The following is a 24,219-nucleotide window of genomic DNA, read 5'->3' on the forward strand; positions in this document are numbered from 1 at the left end:
CAATACCCCTGCATATAGAATGTACAGTATCCATGCAAAGACAATCTCTCATGCCAGACTCTATCACTGCAGGAAACACCATCACTATGCCAACAGCTTCAGGAGCCAAAAAGCGATTCTGGATCATTGAGGATATGTCACCTTTTGGTAAACGGCGTAAGACCGCTTCTTCACGCAAAATGCTGGACGAAGGGATGATGTTGGAAGGATTCAGACGGTACGACCTGTATGAAGACTGTAAGGACTCGACATGTCAGTTCTCCCTGAAAGTCACTCATTACCACTGTACTCGAGAGAACTGTGGCTACAAGTTCTGTGGGAGAACCCATATGTATAAGCATGCCCAGCACCATGACAGAGTGGACAATCTCGTTCTTGATGACTTTAAGCGCTTCAAGTCGTCCCTTAGCTGCAACTTTCCTGACTGCCAGTTTTCCGGCAATAGCACACACTTTCATTGCCTGCGCTGTGGTTTCCGCTGCACTGACAGCACTAAAGTGACTGCTCACCGAAAGCACCACGGAAAGCAAGACGTAATCAGTGCCGCCGGATTCTGTCAGTTTAGCTCAAGTGCTGATTGTGAAGTGCCCGAATGCAAGTACAAACTGAAGTGCTCGCATTTCCATTGCACTTACCCAGGCTGCAAGCACACTGTAGTGGGAATGTCACAAATGGACTCACACAAACGTAAGCATGAAAAGCAGGAGAGAGGGGAGCTACCATCTGTTTCTCCTGGGCCAGAGGGGTCCACGCAGTATGAACTCCATAATACACCAGTGAACTTGGACAGCTCCCTGAATTTGAGCACAGACACTCACAACGCTCTCCTTTTTCTTCAAAACGCTGCTGGAGTGGGCCTGAATGATTCTCTGGACCTGAGCAAGAAGCCACAGGATAGGGCTGACCCTGATCCCAGGGAAAACACTCAGCCAGCCGACCCTGATGATGACTTGTCTCAGGATGATGAGGATGATGATGATGATGAAGATGAGGAGGATGAAGAGGAGGAGGATGAAGAAATGAATGAAGATGAGGAAGAAGAGGAGGATCTGAACACCGATTCGGAGGATTCTTTGCCTGAGCGTGAATGTTTACCTAGGAAAGGAAACAAGGAAAGTGCTGGGGATTCTACAAACCACTGTGATACCTCCCAAACTCCACTCAACCTCCACTCATCCCCTTAAGTACACTTAAAACTTTGAATGTTTTATACGCCACCCCTTTGAGGGCCCTGCTCCCTCCACCCAAAAAAAAACACAAAAGAACAAGTGAAGGAATAGGAACCTTTAAAAAAAAATAAAGCAGCTAAATGTTTTCTGCAACGATGGACTCAATCAAGTCATCAGTAGGTAGAACTCGAGGGGGCTTTTGTGTTTGCGGTCGTCCTCCATTATAATTTATTCATACTGGTGCTTGAGAGCAGCAGGACAAAGAACATTGTGTTTCTGACTCCTTGTGACATGAAGTCCTTCTATTGGCCCTTTCATCGGTGGGGTACGTGTTACTCCTCCTCTTCCACCACACAAAGTGGGGATGGCAAGAGAGGAGGTCAGACTGGCTGGGTTTGTGGGTATTTATTGACTAGCATTATCGGGCGCCCTGCAATGAGGCTCCCTCCTGTTCTTCCAGTTTCTCTCTGGGTTGTTCCCGGGAAGCTATTGTTTTATTTTATAAATATTTATATAGAAAGCTTTTCCTCTGCACCAACTGCTCTGGTTTATTTATTTTGGCAATGTTCTGGTGTAATGATGTAAGCAGCCCAGACAACCTCACACCTCTATGGGGATGCCTTCTGCCCTATAGGAAATGCTGGAAAGGTTAGGTGGGGGGTGGGGGGGGGTCGCTAGAGGTGGACTTCCTGTAGCACCTTCTGGAGAATGCTCCATATAGGAAACAGTTATTGCTCAGGGGCCAGTGAGGCCACAGCTCTTTTGCACTGTCTGAGCCCAGTTTAGTGACCTCTATGACTAAAGCAGGTGACTGTGCATTAGAAACCAATGCTATCGTAATTACAATAACGGTTAGGGGGTCGCACCAACAAGTATAGCACAGGATGTCCTCTCAGGTAGAAAACTATTTCACGAAGAACTCCTTTATTAGGGCACGTTCAGATGGATTGTAAATGTTCTGTCCTGCGTAAGAGAAGTAAGTCCCTGATCCTCTGCTCTCAGTAGTATTGGTCACTAGATGGGGGATGAATCAGCCCCTTTTATCTCTCAGCCAAGTTTTCTGCCCAAGGCCTGAGGTGCTTGAGTGTTAATTTGCTCATGAAACTGCCGTACGTGGCATTCAAAGCAAATACAGGCCGGCTTCCCTCCCTCCCCACCAACAGGTGCAGACCACGCGTCTCACCCACCCCACTGACTTCTAGAAACAGTCTATTTATTTACCCTTATAAAGGGACCGACGAGCTGGGGAGGAAGACCCCAAGTGTTTGCAATGAATGGTGTCAGAGCAAAAATGAATTCTGATTTAAGGAAAAAAAATGTACAGTATTTTTTCTGTAAAGACTATATAAAGAACAAAAAAAAAAACAAACAAAAAAAAAAACACCCTGAAAATAATCTTGCAGAATGGGGCTGTGCAGGTGCCAGGGCATCAGCGGGCTCCGAGCTCAGCCCCAGTCTAAGCGCTAACCCCTCTCTTTTGTTTTTTTTAGCTTCTGATTTCTTGAAGTCCTGAAGTTTGACTTCACTTTAGCACTGAAATGCGTGATTCCGACTTTTAACTTGAATTTTATAGAAAACAAAATAACGTAATGTTCAGAATAAAATGGAGGATTGTAATCTTCAAATCGTTAATCTACGTTTTTAGTTATATATTTAATTTTGTGGGTTTCTCCCTCGATCAGTTTAATGTGTGCTCTTTTTTTATCTTGTTTGTGAAATGAGTCTGGGAAATAAATGCCTTTCACACCTTCCTGGCAGCTGAGGTGACCAATAATATATTGTTAGGATAATAGAGTGCAGCGTCACAGACGCCAGAGACTCATGGTATGAACACAGGAAAATCTAGCGATGTTTTCTACTTTGTCTGTATGTACAACACCACCACAGAAGTCCCCAAGATCCTTCCTTTCAGGCTGATTTATTTATTTTATTTGTGTATCTAAAAAGCAAAATGTTTCCTTCTTCGCATGTAAGCAGTAATTGGACCTACAAAAGTATCAGGGATGGGAAGGTTCTATCCGAACAGCAGCTACTGAAGACACTACAATCTCTAACCATACACTGTATAGCACCCTAATGGAAAACAAAATAATCATATCCAATTAAGCAAAAAAAAAAATTTAAATAAATAAAAAATAAAAAAACAGATATGAAGAATGGATCAGGTTGGAGGATTTCCCAATCCTGACTTGATATTGCACAGTAGGACATAAGCCATCTCCAACTCATCTGCGAAATTTAATGTGTCATTTCTTTTTTTTATTTTGTAACATTTTCTGTGGAAACAAAACGAAGGTCAACCTGGCTAATTACAGTTTACTATCTATATCTGAATACTGTGTCCGTATATTGATATAGGTACATGCCCGTGTACATCTGTATATAATGGTGTATGTTTATATATATATATATATATATATATATATATATTCACACATACACACACATATAAATAATGTATATATGTATTACATACAAATATATACTTTTAAAATTATTATGAAGCCAGGTAAAAAAATGAGTTCTTCTAAATACTTGAATTGGATTTCCCCGCTATAAGAACTGAATTTTTCCACTTGAATTTAGTGCTGTTAGAAATTTAATATATGTGCTTATTTATTTATTTTTTTTTTTATTTTATTATATATATATATATATTTTTTTTTTTGCATGACTGATGCAAGGTTTGACATTTTCACTCAATAAAAACTGGAAAAAAAATGAGAGCTCTTTGTGTGTCTGTCCTTCCTTAGTTTTGGGCGTACACCATTGGTAAGGGGCTGACTGCAGTTCCCTGGAGCGAATGGAACATTTCTGTACATTAGGGTTATGTTCTTACTAAGGAGCTGTTTGATGGTCTCATTGATCTTCCCTATGTACACGTGCAGGTAGAAGGATGATTGCATTGTATGAATACCTATGCTCTGACTTTCCACTACCAACATCCCGCCGCATCTCCTGAGCAGAATGTGTAGTAGGTCACAGAAAGGAGAAGTTTCGGTCTCAGCATTGTGAGGCACTCCTGCTCCCTAGCCACAAGGATTTGTTCATATAATTCTAGGAAAATAAGGTGAAAATAAATATTTGGTTTTATTTTCAGGCTTTAAATGGAAGGGCACGGGATCCCGACCGCCAAACTACCAACAATGGCATTCCAACTGTCTTAATCCCAACCAAAGTACTGTAACCCTTGTGAAAACCCACTTCCTCTCCTCCGATAGCCTAACACTAACCCTCCAACCCTCACAGCCTAACCCTTCCTCCCCTCCAGCCTAACCCCAACCCTTTCACAGCGTTACACTTATTCTTCCTCCACCTCCTGTAGCCTAACCCCAACCCTTCCACCCCTATTACAGCCTAACACTAATTCTTCCTCCCCTCCAGCAGCGTAACCCCACCTCCTGTAGCCTCATCCTCCACCTCCTGCAGCCTAACCCCAACCCTTTCACAGCGTTACACTTATTCTTCCTCCCCTCCTGTAGCCTCATCCTCCACCTCCTGTAGCCTAACCTCAACCCTTCCACCCCTATTACAGCCTAACACTAATTCTTCCTCCCCTCATGCAGCCTAACCCCAACCCTTTCACAGCGTTACACTTATTCTTCCTCCCCTCCTGTAGCCTCATCCTCCACCTCCTGTAGCCTAACCTCAACCCTTCCACCCCTATTACAGCCTAACCCCAACCCTTCCACCCCTATTACAGCCTAACACTTATTCTTCCTCACTCAACCATTCCACCCCTCCTGTAGCGTAACCCTCTACCTCCCACAGGGTAACCCTTCCTCCCCTCCTGCAACTTAAACAAAACCTTTCCTCCAATCCCACAGCTTAACCCTAACCTCCCCTTCTTATAGCCTAACCCTCCTGCAACCTAACATCAACCCTCCACCTCCCACACCCTAACCATAACTTTTGCCTTCCTGGCCCATAACCCAACCCTGTCTTTGCATGCTAACCCTTGATTCCTCCTCCCCCCCCCCCCCCCCCCCAGTCTAATACTAACCCTCCACCTCACACAGCCTAACCTCCAAACTAAGCCAGTGCTGGGGTATATATAATGGTCTCTTATTGCGCTGTGGGTGTAATGGGGAGAGGAATGGCTGAACCTCTAGAGAACCCTCCTTTTCATGACAGGTAGGGAAGAAGACAAATGTAGAATTACTAGAGGGCGCAATAGTGGAGTAGTGAACTTGGGTGGTTACTTACTGTGCCCTCTAGTAATTATACATTTTTATATATATATATATATATATATATACACACACACATATACATACACGCACACACACACACACACACACACACTGTATCACTGACAATATCTAAATTTCACCCTACTGAGAAAAAGTAATAAATATGTAGGTTTCCCTCAGTCCTCTAAATCCCTTATTGGATCAGAAACAACATACATACAGCATAGAAGGACTGGCACCCATGTGATGGTCACCACTCTGTGACCCGTAATGGTCTGCACAAGAATCCACAATTCAAATATCTCCCAATATATTTATTAAAAGTCCATAAAAAACGGTTTCAAATCAGTTTTCGTAAATTCTTCATAGTAACTCAAGCTACTCTCTGTAAACCTGTCTGGCAGAGGGCAGTTTTTAGCAACAATGGTTACTAGATTGGGGTAGTCCCCAGCAGTCTCTGAATAAGCCATTGGTAGCTGTCCTGCTGTAGAGATTATCCACATCCACGTAGCCAAGACATCACACATTATACCAACGCGTTTCTCTGGTATATAAGCTGCCAGCTTCATCAGGAGCCTGTTTTTATGTTCCAATAACCCCCAATCTAAGGAGTCAGGGTGCAATACGCCTGTGTCACATGCAAATTAACACAAACTGTCCATCAAAGTAATAATCCATTAATGCTCAGGCAGTCCCACTGTGTCCCAAATTATATTACCTTGTCACAGCAAAAATATGAAAATTACCTTTTCCAATAAGATCCATCATCACATGATCCATTACATCACGAGCCCCAAGGATTCCAATCCCAAACAATAAAATATATATTCCCCAAGGGTAGTTCCAGTCACGTTACTGAATGTACCACGTCATCAAAAAGTATCGGAACTCCAGAACACTTGATCCCTGGCATCACGATAGTCGGATCATTGTTACACTAGTAGTACAGTAATGTGTCATAGCAAGCGGGCACATACCCCTTTACGTTATCATTGGGCTATCCTATTTATGTGATCGCACCACCAATTCACAGTCGCTAGCTGCGATCAACATTAAGCTTTCATAGGGCTTTAAAACAATATGTATGTTCCTACCTTGTTAAATATTTTTATTCGAGATCCAAAGGAACCACAGGGCTTGACTTTGGGTATAGGGCAGACTATAGTACTGGGCACTTGACAGTTAAACTTTTGACTCTGGGCATCCCAGGCTCCTCCCCCTGTACTCCAACTCCACCTCGGGCAGCCAGTTATGCTAGGTCCAGGTGCATCAGGGAGGGATCCCTGTGTCCACTATGGATATCGACGAAGAACCCTTCCCCGGAAGACTTAGTCCTCAGAAGCAAAAGATTAAAAAGAATAAAATCAAAGAAAGGCGTTGACAAACGACCACAATTCTGCCTTACAGAGTTTGGCCAGCAGTCGTACCGCCATGGGCTGCTCAAGAAGCACTAACCGATCTGGTGGAATGTGCGCACACCACAGTCAGCACCTGAAAATCAGAGGCCACATAAGCATGGCGAATGGTCAAACGGAGCCATGGGGCCAGCATCTGTTTCAACTCTTGCCAACTATTGAAAGCAATATAGTAAAAAATGGACATCAGATTTGTGAAACTCCTGTGAGTGATCTACATAAATCCTGAAGGCCCGTACCATGTCCAAAGAGGCCTCACCGGGAGAAGAGTGAAGATCCTGAAAGGCCGGAACTACAATCTCCTGGTTGATATGTAAACAAGAGACCACTTACAGAAGATGATCTGCGATCAGAATGAAAAATCAAAAAAAGAGCACAACACGAAAATGCCCCAAGTCACATGCCCTCAGGGATGATGCAATAGCGGGGAAAAAAAAGGATCTTCCATTTTAGCCATGGAAAATCCAGAGGTCAATGATTCAAAAGGCAGAGATTGAAGAACCCACGGGACCAAAGACAAGTCCCAGGGAGCTACCAGAAGAATGAATAGGGGTTGTATGTGAAGGATACCTTGTAAAAAGTTTTGAATGTCAGACATGAATGCCTGTATCCTTTGAAAGAGGAGAAGAGAGTGCCGATACCTGTACCTTCAGAGAGGAAAGACTCAATTCTGCATCTAAACCTGCCTGCAGAAAAGAAAGGAGGCAGGTAAGCTTAAACACCATCGGATTATAGCTCCTAGCTGAACACCAAGTAAAGCCAGCCCTCCAAATCTGATAATATGATCTGGCAGAGGAAGGTTTACGGGCATTCAACATAGTGCGAAATACCCTGGATGAGAACCACTTGGCTCTCAACAGGGATGTCTTAAGAGCCACCCCATCAAAGCTAGTCGAGAGAGGACCGGGTGCAGACACAGATCATAGAGAAAGATTAGAGCCTATGGAGAGGTCAAGGTCTGCATACCAAATATGTCTCGGCCAATCCGGAGCTACCAGAATCATGGTTCTGACCTCCTACAATTTTCAGGAAACTCATCAGGTATGTCGGAGGGAGCATACATCAGGTCGAATGGCCAATATGCCAACAAGGTGTCTATCGGAAGAGCTTCTGAATCCCTGGTCCGCAAACGGAATCAGTATTAAATCACGGCGGTCAGGATCCCGGTGTTCAAAATCCCGACCGCCGAAATCCCAACAAGGGGGGGGACGTGGATCGCCCCCCCTTGCGGGCTCGCTGCGCTCGCCATGCAGCGGGCCCGGCACCTCGCTACGCTCGGCACACTAATTTATTCTCCCTCCGGGGGTGCCGTGGACACCCCCGGAGGGAGAAAGTGTCGGGATTTCGGTGGTCAGGATTTCGGCGTCGGGATTTACACTGCATCCCCCGCAAATGTATGTTGAAAACTTGCAATTGTGGTGAGATGACATCAGTTTTACATCGGGTATGCCCCAGCGACTTGCCAGCAGCTGAAAGACTTCGATGCAGAGCCCATTCACTGGAATGAATTGTATGGCGACTTAGGAAGTCTTCTTCCCAATTCTGGTACCCCGATATGAAGACTGCTAACAAAGCCAAAATATTGCATGCTGACCACTGGAATATGAGTCACTTCATTCATGGCACCTAAACTGTGAGTGCCGCCCTGATGGCTTATGTAGGTGACATCTGTCACCTTGTTGGAATGCACCTGGACTGGGTGGAATTGGAGCAACGGCTTTGCTAGGCCAAGAGCTCGGAACACGGCCCTGAGCTCCAGGAGGTTGATGGGGAGACTATTCTTCTGAGGCATCCATAGACCCTAGAAGAACTGCTGTTCGTTTGGACAGGGATATCTGCATTTCTTTTTATAACCAATGGAAGCCTACTGGAGAAGAGGACCGATCTACACATAACCGTTAATGATATCGTTCAGTGTGTATGCCATATATCGTTTGTCCGAGAGCTCCGATGATATCGCGGTGGAGTGAATTGCACAGTGTGTACGCACCTTTACTTTCATCATGCAGAAGGGAAAGACTGGCACATCAGTACTTGACGCCCATATTCAACAGACAGAACTAAAGGCTTGGGTAAAATATAACTGACCGGCTCCTGCATTAAACATTCTCCAGTAAGGGCTTCATAATAGAAGAGTCAGAGGCACACGTGATTTCATAGTAAATCTATGAGTTCACAATAATGAAGTATCAGTTGATTCCATAAACTGTGAATAAGGCGGACATTTCTGCAGAGATGGTTAGATACCTCTAGATGATTTAGATATGACAGCTGTCACCACACTGTCACTCAGAGCGTGATGCCAGGTCTCACTTCTCAGGCTTACTTTATGGGAGGTGCACATTCTTCCATTATATGACATGGGGCATCCACCTCAGATGACCTACTGAACGGAACAGCATCCTCCAGCACAACAGCTGCAGGTAACCGGGAATCAGACTGTCCCGAATGACTCATTCATTTTGAATGCAGAAGACAATGGGAGAACCGGTCTTCATTTGTGCATTTACCATTCATACAGGTGACAGGGGAAGGAGCAGTGTTGTACAGACATTATATTCCCTTTCTACAGTAAGTGCCAGAAAGGATGGGCACGTGCAGTCCAAAAATACACTGACACAAGACAGAAATGAGCAGATAAATGGCAGTGTAGATGTAATGTAGACAAATGGTCAGTAATGCGTTTGGGTACCAAAAAACCTCTTAAGCAAAACATTCTGAGAATGGAGAACGGTACAGGACTGCTTACAGGGAAAAGATCCTTAATGTTTATTGTAGATAAAAAATGTCTGTATAATGTCAGGCAGGGCAGCAGAGATTGCTTCAAACATTCCATTTTACAGGCAGAAAGAGGAATATGTGACTCTCCGTATAACATGATACATAGCGCGGTGCTATATATACCTACACCATATACCTATACAGCAGGAATCATCCATCAGCATCATTATTATTTCCCCATCTAGAACATTGGAATTGACAGAGTTTCTATAATAACTGGTGAACTTCCTTCCAAACTGCAAAGACCAATCAATCTCGGCTTTGTCGCCGCAAACCAGGGGTTGTTGAACTACACATCTCAGCATGCCCTGCAACCATTTTAGAATGGTTGAATAGAAAACCTATAATCAGGGCATGCTGCGCTGTGTAGTTCAACAACAGCTGGAGGGCCAATGGTTCCCCACTCCTGCTGTGAACCAAGCACAGGTGAACCTGTACCTGGGATATACATACAGTGTACAGTATGTTCTATATAAAAGCAGCAGCTGCCACAGGGATTAGCACGGACCCTATTCCTCTTACATATATGAATCTACATTTATGGCTGGAGCGTATTGTAAAGTGAGTAATGACCATAGAAATGAAGGATAAAGCAAAAGAGCACAGACTGAAAACAACAACAAGCCGAAGAAAATGAAAGGTACAGAATACAGATCACACTGGGGCCAGCGCGAATGAATGGCCCAAACACCTCAGAACCATTAGTCACACAGTGCTAGATGAGAGCCGACTGTTCCCAAATGGTGTGGTGACAACAGATCACTGCTGATACTTATCTAACACTACCCCATGACATCACTAACCTGCTGCTAACAATGGGGGTTATTCAGACCAAATCACAGCAGCAAATTCGCAGTACCATCAATTATCGATTGACTGTGCATGCGTACGGCTCATAACGCACATGCGAAAGGCTATCCCCGATTCCATTTCATTATGTCCATTGAACTATATAAATCTGGTTAAACCAATCGGAAACAAGACACATCAGAAAACATAAAAGACTACCCTGAAGAAGACGCACTGCAGATGAAACGCATCAGTGGAAGTAACCTCACAACTTCTGCAGACTTCCTACTCACCAACACTGTATGTAAGCACTGTACACAGCATACGTCATTGGCACTGTACACAGCATACGTCATTGGCACTGTACACAGCATACGTCATTGGCACTGTACACAGCATACGTCATTGGCACTGTACACAGCATACGTCATTGGCAGATATAGACACTGACACCAAACCACTGATTGGAGTGAAGCTCGGCTGCTCTAACTCTTGCAGCAACTTCATTATATGCTGCTTTGAAGCATCAGGGCAACAGATCCCGACGGACACAACTAAATCAGGACAAACTGAAATACTTTGGTAGACGTATGAACCACGGACACTACTCGGAACTAGGAATGGACAATTTTGGAACCTATATATTAAGATGATGCTGCAGAATATGTGTGCACTATATAAATAACTGGTAATAATAGTCTTTGTACAGCGCTGCAGAATATGTGTGCGCTATATAATAACTGGTAATAATATTCTCTGTACAGCGCTGTGGAATATGTGTGCGCTATATAAATAGCTGGTATTAATATTCTCAGTACAGCGCTGCGGAATATGTGTGCGCTATATAATAACTGGTGATAATAGTCTCTGTACAGCGCTGCGGAATATGTGTGCGCTATATAAATAACTGGTAATGGTCTCTGTACAGCGCTGTGTAATATGTGTGCGCTATATAATAACTGGTAATAATATTCTCTGTACAGCGCTGCGGAATATGTGTGCGCTATATAATAACTGGTAATAATAGTCTCTGTACAGCGCTGCAGAATATGTGTGCGCTATATAATAACTGGTAATAATAGTCTCTGTACAGCGCTGTGGAATATGTGTGCGCTAGATAAATAGCTGGTATTAATATTCTCTGTACAGCGCTGCGGAATATGTGTGCGCTATATAAATAACTGGTAATAATAGTCTCTGTACAGCGCTGCGGAATATGTGTGCGCTATATAATAACAGGTAATAATATTCTCTGTACAGCGCTGCGGAATATGTGTGCGCTATATAAATAACTGGTAATAATAGTCTCTGTACAGCGCTGCAGAATATGTGTGCGCTATATAATAACTGGTAATAATAATCTCTGTACAGCGCTGCGGAATATGTGTGCGCTATATAAATAATTGGTAATAATAATTTCTGTACAGCGCTGTGGAATATGTGTGCGCTATATAATAACTGGTAATAAAATTCTCTGTACATCGCTGTGGAATATGTGTGTGTTATATAAAATAGGAATTTGGTATTCACCATTAATTCCTTTCTCCGAATCCATAGGGGACACGGAAGTCACTACACTGGGGAGATGGTGTCTTGGAGGAGTCGGCACTTTAAGAGATTGAAGTGTAGCATGGCTCCTCCCCCTCTATCCTCCCCCTCTATCCTCAGGCTTCGTAAACTGTGCCTAAAAGAAGAAAAGAGACCAGAGAAACCTCGACAGAGAGAGAGAGAAAAAGAAACAGAATAACACAACAATAACAATGTTAAGCAAATTCAGCAAGCAATACATGCAACCACACTCACATAGGCATGAGCAGTGTTGGGACGGTGTTCGGTGTCCCCTATGGATTCGGAGAAAGGGAATTAAAGATGAGTACCAAATTTCTATTTTCTCCATCATCCTATAGGGGACACTGAAGTCACCATGCTGGGGATGTCCCAAAGCTACCTTCAAGGGAGGATAGACACTGGGAATCCTGTAAGACTGCCGGTCCAAAACTAGACGTGGAGGACACAACATGTCAAACCTATTATAACCGTATGTGTATACGCTGTTAGGTCGTCAGACAGATCCAGCAAGCCAGAGTTTGTTTTAATGCCAGTCATCCTCTCTTGGCGGCATCATACAAGACAAAGAGAGCTTCCGACTTTCTGTAGACCACTGACTTATCAGCAGAAACACTCAGGATTCAAACAAGAGCCAAAGCAACCGCATCACCCAACAGCTTGGGGATCACAATTGGCTGACTGAGATGGTATGCAGATACCACTTTAGGAAGAAAAAATCCACTCATGTCCTCAGTTCTGCCATATCCGATTGGAAAATGAGATAAGGAGAATGACACAAGAGCATGCCAAGGTCTGAGACGCGCAGAAGCTAATGCCAATAACATTACCGTCTTCCAAGGTAAGAACCGTAAATCAATAGACTCCAAAAGCTCAAAGAATCCAATTTGAGATAGTCCAGAATGAAGAATAAATCCCAAGGCTCTGTTAGAATTCTACCAGGTGGTTGCAGATGGAGAAACTCTTTAAGAAAAGTCTGAACCTCTATGATTAAGGCTAGTCTGTGGTGAAAAATTACCAACAATGCTGATATCTGGACCATAAGGAGACCCAAACTGAGACCTGCTGAAAAACCAGTTTGTAGAGAAAGCGAGGCAAACGTTGTGGTAGGAAATTAATGTCTTTCGCAACAAGACATGTAGGAGTTCCAGATTCTATGGTAAAAACCTCTGCGGCTGGCAACAGATGTTACAGTTGTTCAGTCCAAAACTCCAAAAGGGCGACCTTCCAATAGGTTGGAAGCGACCAATGAAGGGAAAGACGAGTCATGGGGGACAACGTCACCAGCCTGTGCATGTGAACATGTGACCTGGCCCACTAGGCCAGAAGGACCAGTTGAAATAATCCAAGAAACGTAAGGGCCTCAAAGGAGGAAATCCTCTTCCCAAATAGCCGTATACAGGGGGTGCACTGAGACTTGATGAGGTTGCAGCTGCTTCATTGTCAAATCCTGAAGGGAGAGAATCTTGTCCATTGCCAAGAACAAACGCTGCTGCATTTTAGGCCCGAATTGCCAGAATTAGGTTGAGAAAGAGGAGCCTCTGAGACTGATACAACATCCGAGACAACCATGCTGCTTCAAAACTGACATGTCTTATCAGTCATCATCCAAGTACGGGATTAGGCCTATCCTTTGCGCATGGAGAGCGGTTAGTAATACCATTATATTAGTAGCAACCCAAGGGACCGAGGAGAGGCCGAAGGGTAGTGCTCAGAACTGGAAATGCTGATCCCAAATCTCAAACTGAGAAATTGTGCGATTTATAGATGGGTACATGTAAGGGGAAACGGTCATCTGTCAGACCACACTTAGGTCGACATGGGTCAAGGTCGACATGGGCCAAGGTCGACATGGGCCAAGGTCGAAAAGAGTTTAGGTCGACAGTCATTAGGTTGGTGTGAGCCAACATGTGCCGACAGGTGGTATTTCATGCCCTACCATCCACTAGGGCGTGGTGGGAGAATAAAATAGTGTGCCCGAAGCATCGCGAGCGAAGCACGCAATACGAGGGGCTGCGGTTCAACTCCAACTGTGTCCAACTGTGGGTCAAAAACAGTGAAACCTCATGTCGACCTAATGACTGTCGACCTAAACCCATGTCGACCTAAAGTCATGTCGACCTTGACCCATGTTGACTTTGGGGCCAGTCGACCTTCCGGGGTCGACCTAATGACTGTAGACCTAAATCTGGTCTGACATATGTACCGATTCCCATGTAAGTAGGCATCTGTGATGTCCAGAGAAATTATATATTCCGCTGTTTTTAAGCTGACAAAGAGAGAGTGTACGGACTCCATTTTGAACTTGTGATACGCCAAATACAGGATCAGGGTCACGAAACGTCTGATTTTGTTGCCACAAATAGATGTGAATAAAACTCTTGTGCGTTGTTCTGTAGGAATGTGGACCATTACTCTTGCGAAAACAGCTGGAAAATCTTATGTGCAGCCCGTCCGACCTCCCAACTCCGATCCGATGCGCACGGGGTCGCAGGGGATGTCTCCATATGCGATTTGGGCCGATTTTATGGCCCGATTCATCCGAATCGGGCAAAATCGTGCCCAAATCGCATAGTGTATGGGGGGCCTTAAAGGCCCCCATACATTAGGCAGACTTGTTCTAAGGACAAGTCGGTCCCAATTCTCTGTTGAGCCTCCCGGCAGTTCCCCGGGGGGCTCACATACAATTTGGCACTTGATGTGCCATTTTTTACATGTGATGAATCGCATGCTACTGTATGAGGGCAAAACATCCCCAGCATGTTAACATAGGTTAACCCACTGGCGCACCAAGTGATGTTGGTTGTTCAAAGGGTTTATATCATTCAATTCAAATATAATCATTCAAAGGTATAATACCTGAAATCTATTACACAAATGTGCCCCTTGCATACAGGCGCCTTGTAAGTTAACACTACCCAGGCAATCAAAGGCGAAACACACCCTAGTACGCAGGTTGGAATACAGGGAATTTATCAGAGGTAATATTGTCAAGAAATGATTTGATCCATATCAAGGCCTATGCATTTGTCAGAGTAACAGGTTATTGTGTATTGGTTTATCGGGCAGCATCCAGCAGAAACCTATGGGGGGTGAAGCTGCGAGGGGGACAGGAGGGATCACAGCGGGTATCAGAGACTCCTTCTGAGTCCCCATATTAATACATTTTGGATATACATAGTATTTGTAGTTAAGACGCAAATATAAGATGATAAATGGCCCCTATAACACTCAGTATTATCTGCATGCCTGGTACAGGACAGTTCATTCTTCATACAGGGTTTTCCCTAGTAGTGCTCTCAGTAGGCACGGTGTATTCTAATAGGGGCAAACAAATATCTTGGAAGGTGAATTATAATTAGTGGGTCGCCCCCAGTGCTTTAAGATTCTCTGCCCTGCCTCCAATATGGCTTATAAGGACTAATTCTCTTCTTTGTGAGTCTGCCCTCCTACATGAAGTGCTATTTTCTGTTGCTGCATTCTCCTAAGACTCATCATAGAGCAGAGGAACTTTATCTACATACAGCTGTATAACAGGCTTATCGTAGATGTATCAGGGTAATCATTTAACCCTTTGAGCGCCAACATCTACGTGAGAGCTGTGCAAAATATTGGCTAAAAATTTGTCACTCACATTTCTTCTGGTGGGAGCCGGGGATGGTCGCATCCACGGAGCTCCACCATCCCTGGTCTCTGGAGTAGCGTGGCAGAGGAGCAGTGTGGCGGAGGAGGCGGTAGCAGTAAGCAGAGCGGAGTAGGCGGCGAGCAGAGCGGATTAGGGAGGAAGCGAGAAACGCGTCCCCTGGCACCAGATGCGGCGACAACCGGCCGGCATCCATCGGGCAGCACAGCGACCGCCCACCATCAGTCCAGGGAAACCCCACCCCCCCCCAGGAAAGAAAGTTAACCAGGCACGTCCCAGCCGGCAGAACACGAATGCGCTGGCAGAAAACACCGGCCTGCAGCCCCCGGCCGTGGACTGCTGGAGTCCACCTCTCCCCATCGATGTTCCCGCTCCTGCTGGAGGACCCACAGAGGGCCCAACTATGGCAACCGACTGCCGCCCCCCCCCCCCCCCCCCCCCCCACACACCACTGGCTCTCTCTCTACCCCACCCCCACACTGGCTCTCCCTCCAGCCGCAGCTCCAGCCAGGGCCCCTGACACGCTGGCCCACCCCCCTCCCCCAGCCCCACAGAGGACAGCATCTGGACCCATCCATGCTGGCCAATTGAGCCCTTTCACCTGTGAGTGTCAAAGTCAAGATGGCGCCGCTGATGACTGCCTAGGATCTGTGCCACCCAGCCTAAAATATGTACCCTGTGTCTCCCCTGTAGTGTTCCATATCTATACTGTTTACCTATCTGGCTGTTGCAACGACTTAGTGGTGCTGCTGAATGGCTGCCTGGGTGCTGTGCCAACTCAGCAAATTTATGTTCCCCATGTCCGTGTCCCCCATCAGGATACGCATATCTCTACGTGTGATATATATCTGTACTGTCACTGTTTTACTTGCTCCTATCCTGGCTGTCGCACAGCAATCCCAAACTAATTCCTAGTATACGCAAGTATACCTGGCCAAATAAAGCAGATTCTGATTCTTATTTGTACATTTATAAATTCAAATAAAAAATGTTGTGTAAAAAAGATGATATTTCATATATAAGGTGACATCACAGGTCATTATGATGTATACAATGATTTGCTTGTCAATTTTCTCAATTTTGACAAATTCACTTGGTACTCAAAGGGTTAATAAATACTTATTATTATTATTATTTTTTTCTGTTTTTTCTTTTTTTTTTTTTACATATTTTTATTCAGATTTGATATACAAATAACAATGTATAAGATCCTCAATAAATGCTCAATACACAAAAAATAATAATGATAATAATAAAAAAACAAAAAATAATAATAATAATAAAAAATAATAATAATAAATACAATAAAACAGGACAATGTCCTCCATGTTATTGCAAAGAACACACCATAAAATTGCAAATTGACATATACATTTTTCTTATGTAGTAGTAGTAGTACGTTTATTTATAAGGCGCCGCAAAGTGTCCGCAGCGCCGTACATAGCAAACAAAAAAACAAATTACAAGGTAACGTACAGGGTGTGTTGAAAGATACAGTATAAATAGGGGTATAGCTGGTAGAACTAAAATCAGCATCAGTTCTGAGGTAGGTGTCAAAATTGTCAAGGAGACTGAAGATGAAGTAGAGGAAGGGAAGAACAGGACAGGAGCACAGGTGAGGTAATGAGGTAGGGTGAGTACGTGAGGAAGGAGGGCCCTGCTCATAAGAGTTAACATACTAAAAATAGGTGGGTGGACGAACGAAATACAATAGGATAAGTAGGAACGGAGGGGAACGGAGGCAGGATAGGAGGATCAAAAGAGGTTAGGAGGAGGGATAGGCTAGTCGAAAAAAGTGGGTTTTGAGGGAGCGCTTGAAGGAGGTAAGGGAATCAGATAGCCTGATGGGTGGCGGTAGGTTGTTCCAGTGCAGGGGGGCAGCGCGAGAGAAATCTTGGACACGGGAGTGGGAGGAGGTGATTAGGTGAGAGGTCAGTCGGCGGTCAGCGATGGAGCGAAGAGGACGGGAGGGAGTGTGGATAGAGATCAGTGAAGAGAGGTAGGGAGCTGTGGAGGAGGAGAGAGCCTTGTAGGTGGTGGTGAGGAGTTTAAAGAGAACTCGGAAAGGAATGGGGAGCCAGTGAAGAGATAGACAGAGGGGGGAGGCGGAGGTAGAGCGGCGGGAGAGGAAGATGAGCCTAGCAGCAGCGTTAAGAATGGATTGGAGAGGTGCGAGGCGGGTGAGGGGTAGCCCAGAGAGAAGGATGTTGCAGTAGTCAAGGCGGGAGATGACAAGAGAGTGAATGAGAATTTTGGTCGCGTCAGTGGAGAGGAATGGTCTGATGCGTGAGATGTTGCGTAGGTGAAAGCGACAAGACTGTGAGAGAGCACGAATGTGGGGGGTGAAAGAGAGGGAGGAGTCAATGATGACACCGAGGCAGCGCGTTTGGTCGGTGGACGTGATCTCGGTTTCACCAATGCTGATGGAGATAGTGGGAGAAGAGGGGATGTTCGGGGGATGGAAGATTAGAAGTTCAGTTTTAGCCATGTTTAGTTTCAGGAAGCGTTGGGTCATCCAGGCTGAGATGGCCGTGAGGCATTCGGAGACCTTGGACAGGAGTGATGGGGATAAGTCGGGGGAGGAGAGATAGATTAGGGTATCATCAGCATAAAGGTGGTAATGAAAACCATAGGAGCTGATGAGGGTGCCCAGAGAGGTGGTGTAGAGGGTGAAGAGGAGAGGGCCAAGGACTGACCCTTGGGGAACACCGACTGGCTGTGGGGTAGTAGGAGAGGAGGAGCTCAGAGTGGAGATGGAGAAGGAGCGATCGGAGAGGTATGAGGTGAACCAGGAGAAGACCGTGCCAGTGATGCCAAAGGAGCGGAGGGTGTTGAGCAGGAGAGGGTGGTCAACAGTGTCAAAGGCAGCCGACAGATCAAGCTGGATGAGGATAGAGAAGAGGCCTTTGGATTTAGCCGATAGTAGATCGTTAGTGACTTTGGTCAGGGCAGTTTCAGTGGAATGTAAAGGGCGGAACCCGGATTGAAGGGGGTCTAGAATGGAGTTAGCAGTAAGGTGGCTTAGGAGATGATTATACAGTAGGTCAGACGTTCTAGGAGTTTGGAGGCAAAAGGGAGGTGGGAGATGGGCCTGTAGTTGGATGGAGAGTTGGGGTCCAGATTTGTTTTTTTGAGAATTGGGGAGACAAGAGCGTGTTTGAAGGAGGAAGGGAAGATCCCAGAGGATAGGGAAAGATTAAAGAGGTGAGCCAGGTGAGAGCAGACTGACGGACTGAGACGACGGATAATATTGGATGGGATAGGATCGAGCGGGCAGGTGGAGGGAGAAGCGGATTGAAGGATAGAGTGGACTTCAGCAGCAGTGGTGGGGTAAAATGAGGACAGGGGTTGGAAGGAGGGGAGTGGAGATGTTCCTATACCTTTTGAAAGTGTTGTTACCATATCTACTCTTACATTGATGTTTTAAGTTATTTCGGATGAATAATGTTGAAGGACATAGTATATAAAAAAAAAAAAAAAAAAAATATAGCCCGGGGATATTCAATTTGTAAGAGTTCTTCAGAGATACTTTTACAAATGAGTTACCATGCAAAAGGTCAAAATTAAAATGTATAATACTAAATTCTCAAGATGGTCATATTGTTTCCTGCCCTGTATAGATTGTGTAAAAACATACCATGGATTCCATATTTGAATAAATTTTATGGAGTTGTTCTGTAGAAAAGCCGTTATCTTCTGCATTGAAGCTACAAACCAAATCTTATTTGCCACTGTTTGAACTGAAGGAGGGTTTTGATTCTTCCAGTGTGATGCAACAAGGCATCTTGCCGCACTTAGTATGTGGCTTGCTAATTTTTCTGAAAAAGGGTCTAGAGAAGTTATCGGATGTCCCAACAGAAAAGACCATGGGTCCCTAGTTACTTTAGTTAGTAATACTTTACTTAATAAATTTGCTACTTCTTCCCAATATGCCGCTATTTTAGGACAAGTCCACATATGTGCAGAAAAGTGCCCGACTCACCACAACCTCTCCAGCATAGGGGAGAAGCTGAACTATACATTCTATTTAGTCTAGCTGGTACCAAGTACCAGCGATAATAAATGTTATATGCATTCTCCTTTATCATGGTTGAGATTGAATCTTTAGATAATCGCTCATGAATTACAGGCCAAGAATCTTCATCCGGTGTATCTCCCAAATCAATCTCCCATTGACGTTCAAAATTTGGTGCAGGGGGTTCTGATGAAAGTAATAGTAAATTATATAAAGACGAGATTATTCCTTTCCTGAATGGTTCATCTAAACATAAGCGTTCCAATGGAGATTTTAGCATCCTGGAGGGAAAATGATGGGTATCTATATAGTGCTTTATTTGTAAATATGTGAAGGCATTCAAATCTGGGAACGAATATGTTTCCTGCATATCGCCTAGACTCATACAGATTCCCCCCGGAGGACATCTGAGGCAAATATAATTCCTTTGGAAATCCACTTTGCTGCTAAAGTGGTTGCCCGCCCCTGCACCAAAGATTTGTTTTTCCATAGTGGAGTAAGGGGAGAAGGATCAGACAGTAACTTATATTTTCTAATCCCCTGACTCCACATTGAACAGGTGAAGTTAACTACAGGGTTGCTAGCTACCTCGGAAGGTCTACTTTTTGTGGGGAGCATTAATACAAGAGGGAGTGACACGATTCCACTCGAAGTAGCCTCAAGGTCTACCCAACCTGGTCCAGATGAAGACGAAAGTTGGCCATGGGCAGTGGTGACTAAATGATCGGATTCTCCTTAATCCAATAAACAAAACTCTTATATTTAATAAATTACAAGAATATTTCAATCTTAATAAGTCACCAGAGAGAAGTCCAATGTTACTATGGGAAGCTCATAAAGCGGTGATTCGGGGACATTTGATAAGTATTGCTGCGCATGCAAAAAAAGCTAGAACACAAACAATACGTACATTATCAGAACAGTTAAAAATTCTGGATGAAAAACATAAATCATCAGGCCTAGTAGAAGACCTATCCCGTTTACAGACCGCCAGAGGAGAACTTAACCTCCTTCTCACTCACAAAGCGGAAAACTCGCTAAAATGGCTTAATCAATTATTATTATTATTCTATGTCTTCATATGAATGAATTTGCACATGATATACCTTTCTGAGAGGACTAATGGTATTACCTGGGTCACATGAGAGAACTTCACCCACTAGAGCAGGGGTCCTCAAACTATTTTGCTGTGGGACCCAATCAGACAATAAAAATAATGACAGGACCCCAGCAAGTTACTGCAGAAGGTCATCACATCACACGTGTAGTCAGCAGACAGCACATACATGGCAGCATTGTGGGGGCACAGAGTGATGGGAGGAGTCTGATATACCATAACCCATCACATGTGTAGTCAGCAGACAGCACATACATGGCAGCAGCATTGTGGAGGCACAGAGTGATGGGAGGAGTCTGATATACCATAACCCATCACATCACACGTGTAGTCAGCAGACAGCACATACATGGCAGCATTGTGGAGGCACAGAGTGATGGGAGGAGTCTGATATACCATAACCCATCACATCACACGTGTAGTCAGCAGACAGCACATACATGGCAGCATTGTGGAGGCACAGAGTGATGGGAGGAGTCTGATATACCATAACCCATCACATCACACGTGTAGTCAGCAGACAGCACATACATGGCAGCATTGTGGAGGCACAGAGTAATGGGAGGAGTCTAATATACAATAACCCATCACATCACACGTGTAGTCAGCAGACAGCCCATACATGGCAGCATTGTGGGGGCACAGAGTGATGGGAGGAGTCCGATATACCATAACCCATCACATCACACGTGTAGTCAGCAGACAGCCCATACATGGCAGCATTGTGGGGGCACAGAGTGATGGGAGGAGTATAATATACCATAACCCATCACATCAAACGTGTAGTCAGCAGACAGCACATACATGGCAGCATTGTGGAGGCACAGAGTGATGGGAGGAGTCTAATATACAATAACCCATCACATCACACGTGTAGTCAGCAGACAGCACATACATGGCAGCATTGTAGAGGCACAGAGTGATGGGAGGAGTCTAATATACCATAACCCATCACATCACACGTGTAGTCAGCAGACAGCACATACATGGCAGCATTGTGGAGGCACAGAGTGATGGGAGGAGTCTAATATACCATAACCCATCACATCACACGTGTAGTCAGCAGACAGCACATACATGGCAGCATTGTGGGGGCACAGAGTGATGGGAGGAGTCTAAAATAACAGACAATCCAACAGATTTATCAGACTCCTTGAATCACTGACTAAGATTAGAAAAATCATCAGCCTGATGGTCAGTAACATGGAGTCGTGATCCCATGCAGAGAAGGTCAGGACCCACAGTTTGAGAACCACTGCACTAGAGTGATTGATGAATGACTCCATCTGGTACACATATTAATTTAGACAGAGCTAAATGTGACAACTTATACTACATTATAAGGCACTTTGTTATCCTCTTACTTTTTGCTATGATCCCCTACAGATATAATAATGGTCTGCAACAGCAGGAGGTTTTAACAACTATGAGCTGCATTTGGGCTGAGGAAGCACAGATAAGAGAGGAGAAGTGATAAAGTGCCTGGTACTTTATCACCGGCCAATCAGCTCCTGGCTGCCCCTTTTTAAACCCAGCCTGTTACTTAATAGTCAGGAGCTGATTGTCCGGTGATAAAGTACCAGGCACTTTATCACTTCTCCTCCCTTATCACTGCTTCGTACATCTATCCCACAGTCCTGAAAGACGAGGAAGCCCTGCAGCTGACCTGTGTTCTCAGTTACCAAGGACAACGTTGCTGCTACGTCGGTCACTGTAGAGGTGAATGCCAGGGTGACCGCAGCCCAGATAAAGAAAGTAATAGGCATCTCAATGGGATCCATCCACTTGATACTCCAGTGGGCAAGATTTCTGCACACTGGGTACCCTATCAGCTGACTTGAGAGACACAGGGGACTTGGTGACACAATATGCTGGCCAGGTATGATGGCAATCGCTCAAACTCCTTCTGGGAGATCATTAGCGGTGATAATTCCTAATTCTACAGTTTTAACCCTGAGACCAAACAACAGTCGGAACATTGGACCCCAGCCGGAGGCTCGCCTTAAAGAAGGTCCGACAGGAGCGCAGCATGACCAAGCAGGTGTCTGCTATAGTGGCCAAGACTGGTAAACTAAGTGGACGTTTCAATCTACTTCGGTACCTATGTCTGGACACAACAGCAGTAGACAGTGAACATCCAGTGGATTGGAACATCATCCTATTCTTCAGTCTTACCCTTGATGAGTGCCCTCTATTTCTATAGTTATTTTGGAATATAATATACATACTGTATTCAGTTTTATTTATTTCAGTATTTTTTCCATCATTACAAATCTATATATAGTACAAGTGCAGTGACTACCATGACAACCACAGTCACTCAGCACACTATGAAGTAAAATGTAGACTCTGTAAGAACCAGCTCAGTCCCCCTGAACTTCTCTCTCCTCACTGAAAGCTGTGGCAACTATAGTTTTTGCAGAGTTTAAAATACTGATTTGTGTAAAAAAAAATCCTATTTAAAGAGGGAAAAAATTAACAACAAATTAAAGGTAATGAATTCCCCTGTGACTACTTAGATTAACGCAGCCAATTACACACTTGAACATCGGGAGAATTTGTCGTTTCCAGGCTAATTGCAACAAATCGCTTGGATCTTTCTGTGTGTAACGGAGATTGTACGCTCCCAGGAATATAGCAATATCTTCTGGCTGGACATGCTGCATGATCAATCAGAAGATACTGTTAACGATGCCAAGCTGCTAAATGTAGTGTAGTGTATACGGGCAGCATGATGTGTCGGCATATTGGCCAGCAACATATCGCTTTGATGAGTATCCAGCCTAAGGGGTGAATGCAATCTTGGATCACGGCTGTCAGATCGACCGCATAACGACAGTTGGGATTCAATGTCCCGCCTGCCGCTCAGCGCAAAGGGGTTGTGGCCGCAAAAACGGCCGTGGATTGTCGATCTGCGGCCGGGACTGCAACAATCCACAGCCATTATCGGCAGAATGGGGGTGACATCTTCTGAAGTCGGGCCTGTTCTGTCGTGATCCCACATCAGCATTGAATAGGGAGCCGCCGATATTTCCCTATTATGAGGCGCTGTATGATAGTAAGGGATGCAGTCATCTATTAGAATAAACTTAGGTCTACAGTCATTAGGTCGACCCCACTAGGTCGACTGGCAGGAAGGTCGACCTGACTTAAGGTCGACATGGGCCAAGGTCGACATGACTTAAGGTCGAATTTGCATAAAGGTCAACATGAGGAAGGTCGACTGGTCATAAGGTCGACATGGGTTTTTCACTGTTTTTTGAGCCGACATGTGCCGATAGGCGGTATTTCATGCCCTACCATCCACTAGGGCGTGGTGGGAGAATAAAATAGTGTGCCGAGCGCAGCGAGGCACCGTGCCCGAAGCATTGCGAGCGAAGCGAGCGATGCGAGGGTCCGATTCTCATTGCCAACTGTGTCCATGTCGACTGTGTCGACATTCGGATAAAAAAAACAGTGAAAAACCCATGTCGACCTTATGACCAGTCGATCTTCCTTATGCAAATTCGACCTTAAGTCATGTCGACCTTG

The 24,219-nt window shown here is 44.8% G+C and overlaps 1 protein-coding gene and 1 long non-coding RNA gene across 14 annotated transcripts in view; one reads left to right on the forward strand and one right to left on the reverse strand.

Annotated features, from left to right (window-relative positions):
- Window positions 1-3,873, forward strand: part of CASZ1 (castor zinc finger 1) — a 233,053-nt gene extending 229,180 nt beyond the window's left edge. For 8 of the 9 annotated variants that reach the window (XM_083163469.1, XM_083163473.1, XM_083163470.1 and 5 more), the window contains one exon: window positions 73-3,873. In XM_083163469.1, coding sequence (XP_083019595.1) covers window positions 73-1,184 — 1,112 coding nt within the window. In that variant the 3' untranslated portion in view covers window positions 1,185-3,873. The remainder of the gene's footprint in view (window positions 1-72) is intronic. The other variant, XM_083163474.1, reaches the window with a different exon arrangement.
- Window positions 1-24,219, reverse strand: part of LOC146043073 (uncharacterized) — a 187,806-nt gene that overhangs the window by 157,691 nt on the left and 5,896 nt on the right. The gene's annotated exons all lie outside the window — the stretch shown is intronic.

Source organism: Crinia signifera, chromosome 19 (assembly GCF_055691185.1).
Source record: "Crinia signifera chromosome 19, ASM5569118v1, whole genome shotgun sequence".
Lineage (NCBI taxonomy): Eukaryota > Metazoa > Chordata > Amphibia > Anura > Myobatrachidae > Crinia > Crinia signifera.